This window comes from Rhipicephalus microplus, chromosome 8 (assembly GCF_043290135.1).
Source record: "Rhipicephalus microplus isolate Deutch F79 chromosome 8, USDA_Rmic, whole genome shotgun sequence".
Taxonomy (NCBI): Eukaryota; Metazoa; Arthropoda; class Arachnida; order Ixodida; family Ixodidae; genus Rhipicephalus; species Rhipicephalus microplus.
The window spans coordinates 95,883-113,953 of record NC_134707.1 but is presented as its reverse complement, the minus strand read 5'-3'; the positions used below and the strand labels follow the sequence as shown (position 1 = coordinate 113,953).

Below are 18,071 nucleotides of genomic sequence, written 5' to 3'. Positions count from 1 at the left end.
AACCTTATGTAGAATGGGTACCCAGATATTTAAAGGTATTGTTTATGAGATCCTTGGAATTTTGTCAAGTGCCGGGCGACTGGAAAACCACCAGAGGCAAGCCACTCCACAAAACTGGAAATAAGCTGCACATTGAAAAATTATTGTCCTATTTCATTAACTTCAACTACATGAAAAATTCTGGAACACATCATTCACAAGCACATTTTGGGATTCCTCGATAAACATAAATTTCTAACAATCCATCAGCATGGATTCTCTTAAGGCTATTCGACCATAACCCAATTGGTACAAACTGCCCCGCCGCGGTGGTCTAGTGGCTAAGGTACTCGGCTGCTGACCCGCAGGTCGCGGGTTCAAATGCCGGCTGCGGCGGCTGCATTTCCGCTGGAGGCGGAAATGTTGTAGGCCCGTGTACTCAGATTTGGGTGCACGTTAAAGAACCCCAGGGGGTCAAAATTTACGAAGCCCTCCACTACGGCGTCTCTCATAATCATATGCTGGTTTTGGAACGTTAAACCCCACAAATCTAATCTAATCGAATCCAATTGGTACAAACTGTACACGACTTCGCAAACACTATAAACAACGAGAAACAAACAGATGCCATGCTCGTGAATTTTTCGAAAGCTTTTGACAAAGTGTCTCATCAGAAACTGCTGCATAAATTAAACATAATTCCTAATTATCTGCATCTCATTAATTGGATTTCCGACTACCTTAATGGGCGTCGTCAATTTGTTACCTTTAAAAATCACGACTCTGATAAACTTTCCGTTGACTGTGGTGTTTCCCAATGTTCGCTTCTAGGCCCTCTTTTCTTTTGCTGTATGTAAATGATATGGCAAATGGCCTACCTGATAAGATTAAATTATATGCCAATGACTGTGTTCTATACTCCAGAATTCATAGTCATTTTGATCAAATGTTAATAAATGATGCATTTCAGCAAGTTGTCGCCTGATGTAAAGATTGTTAAATGTCGGTTAATTTCGAGAAAGCTGTTTTTATGTTCATTACTAACAAAAAAGACAAGCTAAGTTTCAATTGCTCAGCTAGCAATATTTTACTCTCTGAGGTAACAGAATATGAGTACCTTGGCTTCTACATAACAAACACTCTAAAATGGAGTGTTGAAAAAGTGATCGCTAATGCCTACCATAGATTGTTTTTTTCTTAGGGGGGCCCTCAAACTGTCAACGCCTTCCTTTCGCTTGTTAGCATACAAAACAGTTGTAATTCCAGTACTTGATTATGTCGTAATTATTTGGGACCCCTTTACTCAAACTAACATAAAAACACTTGAATGGGTGCAGCGGAAGGCAGTCCGTTTCATCTACAATAACTAATCCCACACCTCTGCAACAGAACTCCTAAAACAAACCGATTTGGCCGCACTTACAGAACGCAGTCGTGTTTCCAGATTGAAATTCTTATTTCAGCTTATAAATAAACTATATAATATTAATATTTCTGACACTATTACTTTTTCTCCTGGGTATGCGACAACACAAAGACATCACCTTTTGCATAAAAGACCCAATTCCGCATAAAAAATAATTGTTCCAGATTTTCTTTTTTCCCCAAGGAATGTGACTGAATGGAATAACCTGACTAACACTCAAGTTGCTCAACCTTCACTGTCTTCACTTATTGCTAATATATGTTAATTACTTTCTAATCTGCAACATGATGTCATTCTAATATGTATTTTTTGACATTTTCATGTAGTTGATGTTCTGTATGCGTGCTCTGTATTTATCTGTATTATATTTGTTTGGAAGCAATACTTGCTACCCTTTGTTGTTTCGCTGCCTAGTTTTTTTTTTACCATCACGATGTATTTTCACTTTGCTAAAATTCCCTGTGGGGATTGTAGTATCTGTAAATAAAATAAAAGTAGCTCAATGGGCCTGATCGCTTCGGAAAACGCAACCTCTCAGAAAAAGGTAATCGTCTAAGATCTGTAGTGTACACGTATTCCAAAGGATTATGGCAACTAGCATGGATCCGGTCTTAGCGAGCCGCAGGGCACGCGTTAACCGTCGCCGTGGCGAGAAAACGGCATTGCTCAAGGTCGCAACACTTCATTGTCTGCGGCAACTCTAAAACGCAGTACAGAGCCCGTTACAAAGGCACAGCGGGAAAGCAAATGGGCTTATTCACGCCCTGGGCGAGAAGTACTACACATGGTGCCGCGATTACGTCTCGCGCAAAGGTGATTCATGGGGACACCAGGACAAAGGGCCCGGTTGCTCGAGCGAGGGCAAAGGCGCTCGCGTTGGCTTCGAAGAGATACGGGTCGGTGCAGTTTGACCATGCACTAGGGCACTGCACCACTCTTCGGCCTAGCGTACGAAAGGAGGGGCGACAAAAGGTAAGCGTTCGCTGCGGGTGCAAGGCACCTTTGGCGAAATCCGAACGTGCCCCAAAACAAAGGGGGCCGACAGATGAAGAAGAAATGCGTGCTTACCTCATGTCGTCCCAGAAAAGTTCTCTCTCATTACCGACGTGCGCACGTGAAACGTCTCGAGAGACTCTGCGCTCGGTGCCACAGTCAACATCCGCTACTGGGTGAGTGGGGCTAGACATCACGCTCGCTTTCCCAGCATGGGAAAGTCAAGAGAGTCAAGACAGTCATGGGAAAGAGGAGAGTCATATCGGGACATGAGAATGGAGAAAGATGCGGCAAAGCCCGTGCAAAGGCGGTGGGCTAGTCTTGATTTTCACATCCCCATATCCTAAATTTGCCCTTTACTGGTCTGCAAAGGCAGCTGGGTGTCACCCATGCAGTTAAAATGCCACTAATACAAGCAATAGCTAATCTCAGTCCAGCCCTCTAATTTCTGCTAAAACAAACGATAACAAGGAGAAAACATTAATAATGATGTAAACACATCACAGTATAACATGTTTGCGAAAAAAAGAGCAAAGGAAGTAAGGCTAGATTTCGTGGTTCTGAGGTGAGATAGCATCCACTGTGTGTAGAGGCGGAAGAGCGTGACAATGTCCACTGGGTGTGATGCCCATGTGCGAGGCATCACGGAAGGGGGCTCTCTGATGGCTCGTTGCCGCTCTTGATTATTCAGCGAGTTCGACAAATGCCCCTTCGGTGGTGGTTCGGAGGTCCCGCATTTCTCGATGGAGGACAAGGGAAACCTCGCTGGGAAACCGGGCCTTTCTAGGGATCAGGGTGGCCGAACCGGAATCGGCTGCGAGGAGCCCTGGCGTTGGCAGGCAGCATATAACTGCTGTCAGCTGGCCTCGCACAGGAGCCATGGTAGAAAAGGGCAGCAGGGCTTCTCGGCAACAGGATAGGGGGAGGCGAACGCTCCAGCAGTTCTAGGGACCCTTCAACAGGTTTCGGTTCGGGTGCGGCATTCTAGGGACCCTAGTTCGGGGGAGGTCCTCGAAAGGAGGGACTTCACACACGCAGCCTGTTTGACTGTGCTCGTCTGCTCGGCGCGGCACGCACGCGGCCGAAGCATCGAAACATGCATCAAAAGGTCGAGAGGTGCGCACGCCGCCGACCTGGTTTGGGTGGGTCGGAGAGCGCAAAATATGCGAGTGAATAATTTTTTCCCCCGGAAAGCTGGCAAAACATTAGGGGTGCACAAATTATGCGAGGGTGCAAATTATGTGCGAAAATATGGTATTTGTGTTACGAAAGTGAGTTACTGAGACCATTCTATATATTCTGTCGCAACCACTCCCCCTGCTTGATGTAAGGGGAGGGGGGGACTTAGTCAAGCGGCCTGTCACTCTTTTTTCCACTCCCTTCATGAGAACTGTATTGGTGTAAATAAAAATATACTATTATTCTTATTAAGTCCCAGGAATTTATATTTTTTAGTTAGCAAAGCCCACTGCATAGCAAATGCGGGACAGTGCACTATGAGATGCTGACGTGTTTCGCAGGAGCCACAAGCTGTGCACAATGGACTGTCCCTTTACGGTGTAATGATTCGCGCACCAGCAGAGAGCTCACCGTTAGTTATTTAACAGCTCTCTGTAACGATGAGGCATGCCAGGGCCACGGCCACGTGTAAAAAGGCAACAAAATAAGAGGATAAGAAATGTAGCAAGAAGAGTGCGCAACAAGTGTTAAACGCCTGAAAAGCACTTAGAATCATGCAGAAATAAGAGGCGGTTGTAGTATAAGTCTTCATTCTCGCAGTGCAACTGGCGGCGGCAGTGGCGCACCGATGCGTATTCATCAACACGGGCCAAGTGTGCTGTGCCCCAACGCGTGTGTTCGTGCATGAAGCGGTGTACGAGCAGTTCGTCGATGCCTCTGTCGCCATGGCCAAGGCACGTGTGCTGGGCGACCCTTTCGAGAGCAGCACCAACCAGGGACCACAGGTATATACGCTTTGCGTTGGCAGGGTCTACAGCAATGGGGGCAACAAATCTCCACTGTTTTCGACTTAATCGCCTCAACTGCGTGTTCAAGTCGGGAGCTGGGAAAAATAAAATATTGTGGGATGTTTTTTTTAAGTGAATATTTTTCGTAAGGATTATGGAGTTGTTAAATTAAATTAATGCTTGGTCTGTGGCACACACTTGCGCCAGGAGGGCGAAGTGACCCAAGTGATGTACGGGTGAGCCAATGTAAACACAGACGAGTAGTAGTTTGAACATGCTAGGGTTGAGGCTTGGTTAAGTTGGTTCATGCTTACAAGAAGGAACAAACAGCACAAAATTCCGGTGGGACATCAGATGAGGAAGGGACGACAACACCGCTTGCTCACAACTGATTTTGCATTCTGACATGTGGGCACATAAAGACTTCGGACTCGGGAGTTATGCGTAAATGTAACGCCACCTGTCAGAGCAGTTTTGGGTAGTTCAAAATCTGACTCCCGTGCAAATATTGCTGTGCAACTAGCGAGTGTGAAAAAATGTTTGAAGTAAATAGGATGTGAGCTCGCGCGTTTAACAGTAGAAAAAAAAAGCTACAAATTTCTCTCCAGTAGTAAAACGCGCAACCGAACCGCCATGAAATGCTTGCTGGATCACTCGCCAGAACGACGGTGAAAACATTAGCTGACGAAACAGCTCCGCACGCTACGAAAGAAGGCCTCACCCAACGCTACTGTTGCGTTGTGAATGGCCACGGACGCAAAGGTCATCAGTATTGCTGATTTCCGTAGTTGTCGCACGAAGCAGAATGACGGGAGTGCTGGATGCAGGCCACTGCGAACATGTCTGGTTAGCGAGTACTCGCGTTTTCTACAGTTGGTCTTGCAATAATGTATAGGTCTCCTGTTATTGCTTTGAGTAGCCTTCACTATGAATCTCGGCCGACCTCTGACTACGGTGCACCTCGTGCAACAGTTAAAAGCAGACTTATGACCGGCACCGTCTGTGACCACCCATAAACTGAACTGAATGTCACCACACAGCATTGCTCACGTACACTTTGAATGCTTAATATTCTGGCTTTAACTAGCAAATGATAACACGTGCGTCATACAAGTAAATTGCACAAGGTTGGTCGGAATCACCGTCAAGTTTTCAGGGGTGAAGCTCCTCCTCTTCTTCTAACCTTGTCCTGCGTCAGACGTAACCGGCGTCAGGCGTAACCGGCATCAGACAAACGGACAGACGCACGGACGAATGGACGGATGCACAGACAAATGCACAGACAGACTGATGCGAAATTGGACGGATGTACGCATAGACAGAGGGATGAACAGACACAGACAGACACACACACAGACAGACAAATGAATGCTTCACCCCACTCATCATCATTCACTCTGTGGATATGAATGCATGAATGAATGAATAAACTTTATTTAAAGTCCGTTCGTGGATATGCTGTCATTTTTTTCTTACTCGTGGTCTTCGTGATTGATGGAGCTATATCGGAGGCCACGGTTTGCTTTTCGTTGTACAATGAAAAGAACTTTCACATATCCCCATTTGCAGTATATCTACAAACGGAAGACAACTGTCAACAGAACATCTGAGGATGCGTAATGAAACAGTTGAGTGCACCCTAAGTGAGAAGTGAATGGAGAATGCAACTGCGAAGGCGAAAATTGCCGGGGCCACTCGCGCCTGATAAACCAAGCTTAGTATACCACTGGTTTCAAGATAGATTGCTGGTGTATGTACTTCATCGCATTGACATGATATATATGCTCAAATTGAATGCAATAAAGCATTACAATACTTATCTTGGAGTGCTTGCCTCCAACTCAATGTCACGGGATATTCGCTTGCTCATGCGAGTTGCAGCGCGCCGAGAACAAGTGAAATTATTTTTTGCATTGTGCCCGCATTTCGCTTAGATGAGCCTTCTACTTTTCTGAAGCAAGGTCGGACTAACTGAAAGAGCTATCCAGGTCCGCGATTTTAGGACACTGCGCCTCAACACCAAAGAAAGAGGGGGCTTCTATAGTGTCCTATGCACATTCACTTGCGGACGGCTCTCTTCGCACTACCCAGTTATGGCCAGGGTGCCGTTGAGAGTGCTGGTGCTGGCCTCTTAGAGGCGCCTTTAAGGCGTAGGCTTGTCTGTCGTTGTTGTCTGTCGTAGCCACATCTAGTACGCCAAGTGTTCATTCACTAGATGGCGCTCACGTCGTTCGAAATCTTTAAGAAGTAAGGGAAGCTTAGAGCAAAATGAGATTTGAAGAGAGGCTGAGGAAAATTAAGGAGAGTAGATGGGCAGGGAAGGTGTTCAGGTGTTTGTATAAAAAGAGCGTAGACACAAAAAGGCAAAAAAGAACTAGGAGGCTCACCAGTAAATACGCGGCTGGCAATGTGGGTGATATGGCAACAAGGAGCATTAAGCGAAACGTTAGAGAGGCGGAGAGGATTTATTGGATTACAGTGATAAAAAAGAAGCCTTCTCTCTGTAACTACAGAAAGAGTAAGAACAAAATAAGGCGAGAGAGGTTTTATGATAATTAAAGGGGAAGCTCTTTACTGTTCGAAGCGACATAGGGTTGCTTTAAAACAGGTAGTCATAAAGCGAGACTCGATAAAGAAGAACAACAATTTACATGCTGTGAGGGAGCTAAGAAAACGATAGAACATGTTACGACTAAATGCAAGCATATCCACCCAGGTATACGTGTGGGTACAAGCCTACATGAGGCTTTGGATTTCAGGGACTAACATGGAAAGCTGCACACGTCCGCGATAGAAGCAAGTAAGAGATGGTTAGAGTATTGGTGGCAGAAAAGTAGATATACAGGACAGAAATAGCGGGAAAATGAGGTCATTCTGCCTGAAGAGGCAGCTGGATGGGTCATAATTTTACATTTTTCTTGTTTTAATAAGATCGATTTATTTGAAGTAGATAAGGCATTAAGCCGACATGAGAAGAAAGCTTTCTTTTCCTTTTGCTTTCTTGCAAGCCTGGTGTCACACATCTCGCCGCCACGTTATAAAGGGGACGCTCATCTATCCATCCTTGTTTTGAAAAAGAGACAGACAGGCAGGCAGACATGCAGGTATGCAGGCAGACAGACAGACGGATGGACAGGCAGACGGATGGACCGATGGATGGCCTGCAACTGGCGCTATCAATGCAACACATGTTTGAGACGAAGGAGGATACAGAGAGAAAAAGCAGAGGGACCGGTGGTGGCGAAGCACGACACCTCGGCCATTGCATCGATAACCTTAGTCAGGATGAGTGGGGATTCACGGAAGATTCACAGTTTTACCAATGAATCTCCGGAACTTCGTTCACTTACTGTCGCTCGCTTTGTGGATATGCTGTGACTTTTTCACAGTGCCGCATGGACAGGGCTTGATGTCTATGTATCTGGACAATAAAAAAAGTCACAGGTTGGCCACTAAGGCAAAGCAATGAAAGTAATGGCAAGAAATGGTAAGGTCACATGCAGAATGGCAAGCATATCGAAATTTGTCCCATGTTTCCTATGCACAAAAATGCCTGAGACGTACTCACAGGTACAGATGAATGCGAATAAACGTCTCAGTTGTTACCTCACTGTGTCTGAAAAGTTCGCTCTTTTCTCAAATGGAGAATGTGTAATTATTGCAGTGACCTTTGTGCGCCTGGTAACTACAACAGAATTGTTCTGGCGAAACCCAAAGGCCAGCCAAAACGTACAATTTTTCCCACCGTGAGATAAGGGCACGCGATAAAGCATCCACCCCCTCCTCTCCGCGGGGCAAAGTACGCTTGGGAGATGAGAGCGTGCACCACCGTGTCGTGATGATTTGACGATGCATTCTCGTTGCGCCATCCTGCTGGTAATGCTGAAAACACGATAATTCTTTCCCGACATGCCTGTCACCAGCGGTAAGTGGTAGATATAAATAGCTAATAAGTATAAATAGATATAAATATAAATAGATATAAATATAAATATAAATAGATATAAATATAAATAAATGCCATTTCAACATTGAGGGACGTGTTTCTCCGTAGTTCAGTGGTTAATGCCTCGCACTCGCGTCTCAAAGGTCCACAGTTCAATTCTGCATGCCGGAATCTTTTTTTTTGGTTTTTCTTGTGTTTTTATATATATTGAAACGAAGATGCGCGAGCCTACGGGGCGCGGAAGAAGGAGAAGAGTAGTAGAGTGGCGCTTGGACTGTGTGGTTGGGGGAAGCGTTCTAGGCCTGTCTCGGAAGTACGCTGCTCTTTCACAACGCCATTTCACCTCATCTTTAAATAAACACAGTCACTCGTAACAGTTTGATGGAAGGTGCCGGGTACATCGATCTGACGACCCAGCTCTACCGATTTTGCGACGGAGCAGACGCTTGGCAGGCTTGCCACCGCAGCTACTAAATATGGAGGACGCGGGAGCAGGCCGTAACAACCTCGTTGCTGATGAGCAACACGCTCACCCGCCAGGACAAGCTCGCGGCGGCATGCCGGAACGTCAGCCGAGGACCTTTTCGGGGCAGCCGAATGACGATGTTGACCACTGGCTCAAGCACTACCAAAGAGTGAGTCGCAGCAACCGCTGGAGCACTGCTAAGAAGCTCGAGAACGTGGTGTTTTTTCTCGTCGGCACCGCGTCTCTTTGGTTCGACAACCATGAGAGTGCATTGACCACATGGGACATTTTTGTGGACGAGCTGAAGAGGTGTTTTGGTGACTCAAAAGCTAAGGTCAAGCAGGCGGAGCAAACGCTTTCACGCAGAGCTCAGTTACCTGGCGAAACATGCACCACCTACATCAAGGCCATCTTGAAGCTTTGCGGAATCGTGAGTGCGACCATGTGTGACGAAAATAAGGTAGGTCATCTGCTCAAGGGAATCGCGGAAGACCTGTACAATTTTCTTATCACTAAGGAAGACTTACACACTTCCTTCCGACCTAAGGAGACACTGCCGAGCGTTTGAAGCGCTAAAGAGGAGGAGAGTCCTACCGAAATTTGGACGTCTTGAGAATGTGCCCACGATTGCAAGTGTCAACCTTCCATCGCAGGACGACATCTCCTCTCTTATAAGACGAGTGTTGAGGAAGAACTTGCTCAACTGCAAGCTGTGGACACCGCTGGTGTCTGCCATCAGTGTGCATTCGACCAACGGCCCCGTAAATAACTGGTACCTCGGATGCGACAGAGCTACTTTGAACCTCGCCCGAATTACACCGATCGGTTCGAATGAAGGAGTGAACGGCCACTCGAAAACCAGGAACGCAGGCAAGCTGCATCACAGCGATTTACTCCTCGGCCACCATCGCCCGGCTTTTATCAACCGACAAGGTCTACTTCGCCGGGGAATACTAGACGCGACACCCGTACTTGCTACAACTGCGGGCTACCTGGACACATGCTAGGTACTGCTACCGTCGCCAGCAGCGAGCTCCACGATTCAACGTGTACACGCCCTATGTACCTGCTGGCGAGTCTCGACCATTTCAGGGCTCTTTCAAAAGGCAACATGCAGCACGTGCTGACTCACCTTGCTCCGACCGCAGCGTTACCCCACCACCCGCACGCCAACAGCGATCCCCGTCCCCGCGTCGCCGCTCGGGGACGCCACCACCACTGGAAAACTAACTGGTGCGACCAATGGGGCCGAGGCCGCAAAATCATCTTACGCAAGACCCCCTTGTGTAGTAATGGTTGAGAACAACGTGAGTTTTTTTGTAGACAATGTGAGTACTGTTGCACTAGTTGATACTGGTGCTGCCGTTTCCATAATGAGCATGTCTTTTAAAAATCGCCTTGGGACGAAAGTAATGTTTGCTGGGAATCAGAGTGCTACGTTCCGCGGCCTAGAGGAGAAACGTTGAGCCCGGTTGGAGTTTGTTCTGTTTTACTTTCTGTAGAAAATCAAACGTTTCGAGCTGAACTAACGGTGCTTGCACGAGCGATCCACGACGTCATTCTAGGTATAGATTTTTTGCGGGAATGTGGTGCAACTCTAGATTGTGGTAGGGGTGGGATTATTTTTCATCCCGTGTTGCCGTCTCCATTGACGAAAGATACCGCTGATGACTGCTTGGAAGTGTTTTCCGTATCTGAAGATGTCTGCTTGGCGCCGCATACCGCAATGTTTGTGCGTGTAAACTCTTCACGTTCTTGTGCGGGTTCTTACTACGGTTTAGCCGAGCCGAACTTCAGTAACGCACTTAAGAAAAACGTTATTGTGCCTCGTTGCCTCGTGCTCACCGTCGATGGTTGTGCCGATTTGTGGACTGTGAACGTTTCCGTGCAGCCCATATATGTGCCTGCGAGACTTAAATTGGCAAGCTTTCGAGAGCAAAGTACTCTTACCATACGGTCACTCCAACTCTCGGTGGATGTGAAGAAACCTCACGCCAACTCGTACCCCGACTATTCTGCCAGCATTGACCGTATGATTAACAAGTCACTTCCATCAACTGAACGGTCGCTGCTGCAGGAGGTGATCGTACGCTACGCCTCAGTCTTTGACTTTGCCCGAGACGAGACGTCTACCGTTACGCCACCGTCTTCACGTACGCAACACCGCATCTATACAGGCCAAGCACCACCAATACATCAGAAGCCCTAAAGTATATCGCCTTCCGAAAGGAAAGTCATCGCTGAGCAAGTTGAAGACATGCTAAAGAAGGGCGTCATACAAGAATCGTGTAGTCCATGGGCAGCTCCTGTCATTCTAGTCAGGAAAAAGGATAATTCATGGAGATTCTGCGTAGACTATCGTCGCCTAAATGCCATCACAAAAAAAGACGTCTACCCTTTGTCACGTATAGATGACGCCGTGGACTGCCTGCATTCTGCCTCCTATTTTTCTTCTGCTCATTTGTGTTCTGGGTATTTGCAAATTCCTATGCATCCCTCAGATAAAGAGAAGACGGCCTTCGTAACACCAGACGGCCTTCGCAACACCAGACGTTCTCTTTGAGTTTAACGTTATGCCCTTTGGTTTGTGCAGTGCTCCAACGACATTCGAGAGATTTATGGATACAGTATTCCGTGGACTAAAATGGGATATTTGCATGTGCTATTTAGATGACGTGATTATCTACGGCAAGACTTTTCAAGAGCATAACCACCGCTTGTCGCTTGTGTTTGAATGCTTACGCGAAGCTGGCCTTGTTTTAAACTCAAAGAAGTGTCATTTCGGAGAACGTCAAGCCCTCGTATTAGGCTTTCTCGTGGATAAAGAAGGCGTGCGACCAGACCCACAGAAGACTGCAGTGGTTCGCAACTTTGAACCACCAGGAACAGTGAAAGACCTGCGAAGTTTTCTGGGTCTGTGCTCATATTTCCGCCGATTTATTAAGAACTTCGCACAACTTGCTTCCCCACTGACGTCCCTTCTTCATAAGACACACCGTACTTGTGAGATGATAAATGTGAGGCTACATTTCAACAACTGAAGTTTTTATTGACTTCAGCACCCATCCTAAAGCATTTTGATCCTGATGCTTTGACTGAACTTCATACTGATGCTAGTGGGCTAGGTGTTGGCGCTGTGCTGGTTCAACTCTGCAACAGCCGTCAGCACATCGTAGCATATGCCAGTCGGACACTGACCCGAGCAGAGAAGAACTACACCGTCACCGAGCTCGAGTGCTTATCAGTCGTCTTCGCCATTCAGAAGTTCCGACTGTATCTACAAGGCCGCGAGTTCACAATAGTGACCGATCACCACTCACTATGCTGGCTTGTGGGACTTTGTGACTCGTCTGGCCGGCTGGCTCGTTTGGCGTTGCGCCTCCAAGAGTACAGCTTTTCTGTTACCTATAAGAGCGGACGATGTCAAACAGATGCCGACTGCTTATCCCGCCTTCCTTCAGTACACACCAACGCTGACGACGATTACATTGATGACTATTTAGTTTCTGTCTCGTCCGACTTCCCAAATACCAGCAGCTTAAAACGTGAGCAGCAGCGCGACCCTACTCTGAAACCCTTGCTCAAAACTGCACATATCTCCGTCGACAAGCACTTTGAAATTTCAAATGGCTTGCTGTACAAAAAATAAACTATTCAGCTGATGGCCTCCCGTTGCTTCTAGTGGTGCCGGAAAGCCTGCGCCAGGTCGTCCTTCGTTCTGTGCACGATGACATAACATCCGGTCATCTCGGTTTCACACATACGCTACATCAACTACGTGAGAGGTTCTACTGGCCGAAAATGTGGAAGACCACAAAACAGTACGTCACCAGCTGCGCTATATGTCAGCGCCACAAGCGATCCACCACTGCCCCGGCAGGTTATTTGCAGCCCATCCCTCCACCGACATCCCCTTTTGAAAAAGTCGGCATCGACTAGCTCGGACCCCTTCCTAAGACCCCATCGGGCCACCGATATGTTATAGTGTGCGGGGATTATTTAACGCGTTATACGGAAACGGACGCACTGACATCGGCCACAGCAGCCGCTGTTTCTTTTTTTCTGTTACAACGGGTCACGGTGCTCCACGGGTTGTCATCAGTGACCGTGGACGACAATTTATCGCCGATGTGGTTGAAGAAATTTTGCGCCTTTGTGGCTCCTCTTATCGCCACTCCACCCCTTACCATCCGCAAACTAACGGTCTCACTGAGAGAACAAATGGAACTCTCACGAATATGCTATCGATGTACGTTGATGCTGACCACAGGAACTGGAACGCCGTCTTACCATTTGTTACTTACGCGTATAACACCGCCAAGCATGAAGTTACTGGACATTCGCCCTTCTTTCTGCTTTACGCACGAAATCCACAGTTTTCTGGACACTCTATTACCTTTCTCGCATCAGGAAGATCTGTCCATCGCTCAGACGTTGTGTCGCGCTGAAGAAGCACGTCAACTAGCGCGCCTTCGAACATTGTCTTCGCAAGAACACAGCAAGAGTCGCTACGATGCCAAGCATATCCCCGTAGAGTTTTCTCCTGGTGACTACGTGTAACTGTGGACTCCTGTTCGTAGAAAAGGATTGTACCGGAAGTTTCTAGCAAACTATTCCGGCCCATTCGTGATAGTCACTCGTCTCAGTGACGTGAATTACGTTGTCGCCCGAGTTACAGCCAATAACCGGCATTCGCGCACTACGCAAATTGTTCACGTAGCCCGCCTCAAACAGTACCATCATAGGCCTATTTAACTCGCTCGGCGAGCTTCGTCTGCCGCCGAGGGAAATGAAACGAAGATACGCGAGCCTACGGGGCGCGGAAGAAGAAGAATAGTAGTAGAGCGGCGCTTGGACTGTGTGGTTGGATGAAGCGTTCTAGGCCTGTCTCGGAAGTACGCTGCCCTTTTACAACGCCATTTCACCTCATCTTTAAATTAACACAGTCACTCGTAACAATATATAGATACGTATACATATATGGTAAGTGAGGGCGACTCCCACGTCGATGCCAGCGGCAAAATCCAGTCGAGAGTGTCCATATAATCGCTACTTCAATAAAAATAGACAGCAAATTAGCATGATATAGTGCCCCTGTGTCCCATCGATATGTGTCACCCCTGGGCGCCACAAACACGTGCCGTACGTGATCAGTGATCACCCATGGTTCAAAAAATAAATTTACTTTTGGTTAAAGGTTACAGATGGTATGTTCGTTCAGTTTTCATACATTCTATTTGTGCCGCTTCAATTACTTGTCTAGTCCTATTATCTTTGCTTCTTGCTATTACTGTTGTTTCAGAATATATTGACTTGCATCCAGAATCCCTGTAATTGAGGCCACTAACACATCTATTTACATCAAAGTGATGCTCTTTTAATGACTTAATAAGGCATCTTCTTTTTTGCTCTATGTAACTCCTTCCACAGGACAATGGAATTGCATATACAAAACAGTTCTCATATCAATTTACATGCTTTATGAGACATGATTTTGGAACTCATTGCAGATAAGTTTTAAGGTGCTAACAGTACGATTCTTACATTGGTGTGTTTTTCTATCTTTAAGTTGTATGCTAACCAGTGAATGTAAGGTATTGCAGTTGTTCTTTCTTATTCCATTTTCTCTCGGTCATCCCGTCCGCTATAGCCTTTTGGAGAACTGATTCTGCTACGGACGCTACCGTGTACTTTGTTGCTTGAAGGCCATCTGCCTCTTCGTTAGAGCTATCTCTAAGAGAGTGAAAACATGATTTGTTTGAAATTTTTTGAAGCACGTGAATCCAGTGAATATTTTACTGAGCTTTGATTGCGCCGAGTCAAGTAGAAGAAGTAGCTTACCATGTCAGTGCGTGGCTCGTATTCCCAGCAAATGTGATCTTTAGAAAAAGGAAGTTTCGCAAGCAGAAATTTTATGGCTCTTTTCACTGGCCATCCGAAAGTTAGTGAAGGTTAGTACAGATGGTTTCAAACACTCTCGAAAATTTTTAAAACTTGAAACATCAAAGGTGCTAGGCTTATTTCGTCCACATAGAAAATTAATAAAGAGTCGTCTACGTGACTGAATATTTTCGGTAATAATAGTATTTTTGATTTGCTCAGGCACTCAGCCATCAAGCTGTGCTAAAAATAGGTCCCATAAGATAGGAGCAATGCACGATCCAATGCATATTTCATTGGTTGAGATGTACGGCTCTCTTCCCATGTTGTAGATGTCGACGCAAGGTATATTTTTGAAAGCTCTGAAAAGCTTTGTGTTGAAAGCCTTGTGTCATTTTGATAAGCATCATCATCAGCCTGACTACGCCCACTGCGGGGCAAAGATCGCTTCCATGATCCGCCAGTGAACCCGGTCTTGTACCTTTTGCTGCCAAGTTATACCTGCAAACTTTTTAAATCTCATTGGCCCACCTTACTTTCTGTCTCGCCTTTGTGCATTTGCCTTCTCTGGAAATCCTATCAGTTACTCTTAATGACGTTTCTTTCTCTTCCAGTAACACCTCTAATAACACATCTACTCTTATTTCTTTAATTATTAATTGTCTAGAATCACTATCGATATGGTTGTGTGCTAATTAGCTCAGCTGTAATGTTAGGAAAACGAAGTATATATTTTTTGCCCTTATTAATAAGACAGCTGCGTTTGTATCTCCTTCATTATTCCTTTCACAAGCACTTGAAAGAGTTTCTGAGTATAAGTTCTTGGGAGTAGTTTTTCATGAGAATTTGCGAAGGACGAAGTCGTTAACCACATTTAGCAGGCTTACTTCGTACTACTTGCCTGACTCCATGTAGAGCAATGTCCGCTCGAGTATCTGCCGCCGGTAGCGGCTTTTCACAAACTGTATGATTCCCTGATCTATCGGCCACATGGAAGCCATTGTGTTCGGAGGCAGGAATAGCAGTTCAATATTCTTGAACCCGGACATTTTCGTGTGCGCACTACAGTTGTCTAGCACGAACAACACCTTCCGAGCCTTGGCCGCAAATCGGCGGTCGAGCCGATGCAGCCAGGCTTGAAGAGTGGCAGTCATCCAAGCTTTTCTCTTGAACCGGTAGTCGACAGGCAGCTTCTTAATATTCTTAAACTATCGTGGCTTCGCAGCCTTCCCGATCACCAGCAGGGGCAGCCGCTCTGTGCTGGTTTGTTAGCAGCCAGAAGAACTGTCATGGGCTCTTTACTTCGTTTTCCACCGGCGCACGGGTCCCCCTTAAACGTGATTGTCTTGTCAGGCAGAGCCTTATAGAACAGCACTGTCTCATCAGGGTTGAAAATGTTGCACGGCTCGTACGTAGAAAGGCGCACAGATAGTCCAGACCGCGCCAGTCCTGCGCTACACTTTCATCAACCGCACCTCTTTCACCACACACGTTGCGGAACAGCAGCCCGTGTCGCTTTTTGAACCGGTCGAACCAGCCTTCCGACGCATTGAAGAAGTCCATGTTCATGGTCACCGCGAAGTTTTCTCTTTTCCGCAGATAATGTGGCCGCTCAAAGGCAAACACGCATCGCGTGAAACGGCAATCCAGCGCAACAGTGCTTTCTTTAGCATGGGATGCGCTGCAGTTCGAAGCCTCTTCTTTTGGTTGCCAAACATGTCCCCGCCATACGCTTGCATAATGTGCTCTTCATTCTTCACGTAATTGCTCAGCGTGCTTTTCTTCACACTGAACTTTTCGATCACTTCTTTTCGAGATGCTCCCGCTTGCAATGCCTTTATTATTTTCGCCTTCGCAGCCAAATTTCTTGCTTTGTATTTCACCCTTTTTGCTGCAGGAGTTGGAGTGGTTGTAGCCACAGGAGACGGAGAGGAAGCCATCCCGGCGGCGTATTTAGAATTGCTGGTCTCGCATCGCACGAAAGAAAGAAAAGAAAGATTGCGAGGAGGATGCCAACGCTAGCGTCAGGATTGCTCGCGCGCTGTTGGTTCCTCTTTGTAGGGGACGTGCACGCCTGTAGGTGACGTGCAGGTGACGCACGCACGCGCCCGCGATGGGATGTGCGAAGTTTTCGCGGCTGTTCCAGCGTGCGGAAGCACCCACAACCTGCCGCCACACTCTTTCTCTATCTTTCCCTTTTGCCTTTCTGCGTCCCTCTTTCCCTCTCCCTGTAAGAGATGAGCTGAACCCTGCTACCCACAACAGTTGCAGAAGAGTAACTTTTTTGTTTTGTTTTATTCAATGAACCACTACATCATATGCGCCACTTCTGGCGTGGTCGACGCTCATGTGCGAATTAAAGTTCGAAATTACCATCCAACGTTCGGTCACGTGCATCGCGTTTCTGTCACACACCATACCAGTTCCAACTGCCCTTGCAGAAACGCGATTCCGACTGTCATGGCAGATGCCCAGACGCTCACGTCTGAATTAGACGTCAGCACATCAAACGTAAAGCGTGTTTTGGCCAACGACGCGGTTCTGAATGACATCATGGAAGCCACGCGCACATTCACGTGCAAAATAGACGCCAGTTCGGACGGCCCATCTGGCGTGAAGTGCCTCCTCGTCGACCTCTGCACGGATGGTGCGTACGAGTGGCTCGCCAGCTACAGCAAGGCAACTAATACGACGATCCACGTCGTATTAGTTGTCTTGCTGCTGTCTAAGCTGAAGGCGTTGCGGAGGCACTTCACGTTGACAGTCGGAACCTCTTCGCTTATTGAAACCGTCACCGTGCTATCGCCATCTTATCGAAAACCACTCGCTCGCGCCCTCGCCGCATGTTAGCGATCCATCTAAGCCACCGAAGGGGTGAGGGTGCTTCCGCACGATGGAACAGCCGTAAACAGTTCTTTGTGTTTTCGGGGTGGACGACAGTTACTGTCGGTGTGTCTTCAATAGATCAGCGGGGAGCAAAAATTCGCCCCAAGTCTTTGCTTCAAAGAACCACGAAGTGGGCAATCTTGGGGGAGTTAACAATGCCCCCTTCAACGCTTCGGCAGCGTTTAGCAACCAAGGGAAGTCTTTTCTTCTCTACCCTATTGTGTATCCTCGACATCGTCTCTCGTTACCACGGATTATGGCGGGGGTTGGGCCGCTTAGCCGGAGAGGGACAATGGCAGAGCGGGGAGCATGGCTGAAAATGAGGTGCAGGTGTGCAAGTTTAGTCGATGTCACTGCGTCACCAGCGCACGTGTCACCAACACGTCGCCTCCAGAGGCGAACCGATAGCGTGCGAGCAATCCTGACGCTGGGGCTGGCGTCCTCCTCACACTCCTTCTTTTCTCTCTTTCGTGTGATGCGGGACCAGCAATTCCAAATACACGCCCTGTCCTCGGACTTCTTCAACCG

General features: G+C 47.2%; 1 protein-coding gene across 4 annotated transcripts in view; it reads left to right on the top strand.

The window, feature by feature from the left end:
- LOC119163924 (aldehyde dehydrogenase 1A1) overlaps positions 1 to 18,071 on the top strand; it is a 638,180-nt gene that overhangs the window by 581,391 nt on the left and 38,718 nt on the right. For all 4 annotated transcript variants that reach the window (XR_012885825.1, XM_075872625.1, XM_075872624.1 and 1 more), the window contains one exon: positions 4,178 to 4,362. Coding sequence is in view for 3 of the 4 variants with exons in the window: in XM_075872625.1 (XP_075728740.1) it covers positions 4,178 to 4,362 (185 nt within the window). In the remaining variant the exon portion in view is untranslated. The remainder of the gene's footprint in view (positions 1 to 4,177; positions 4,363 to 18,071) is intronic.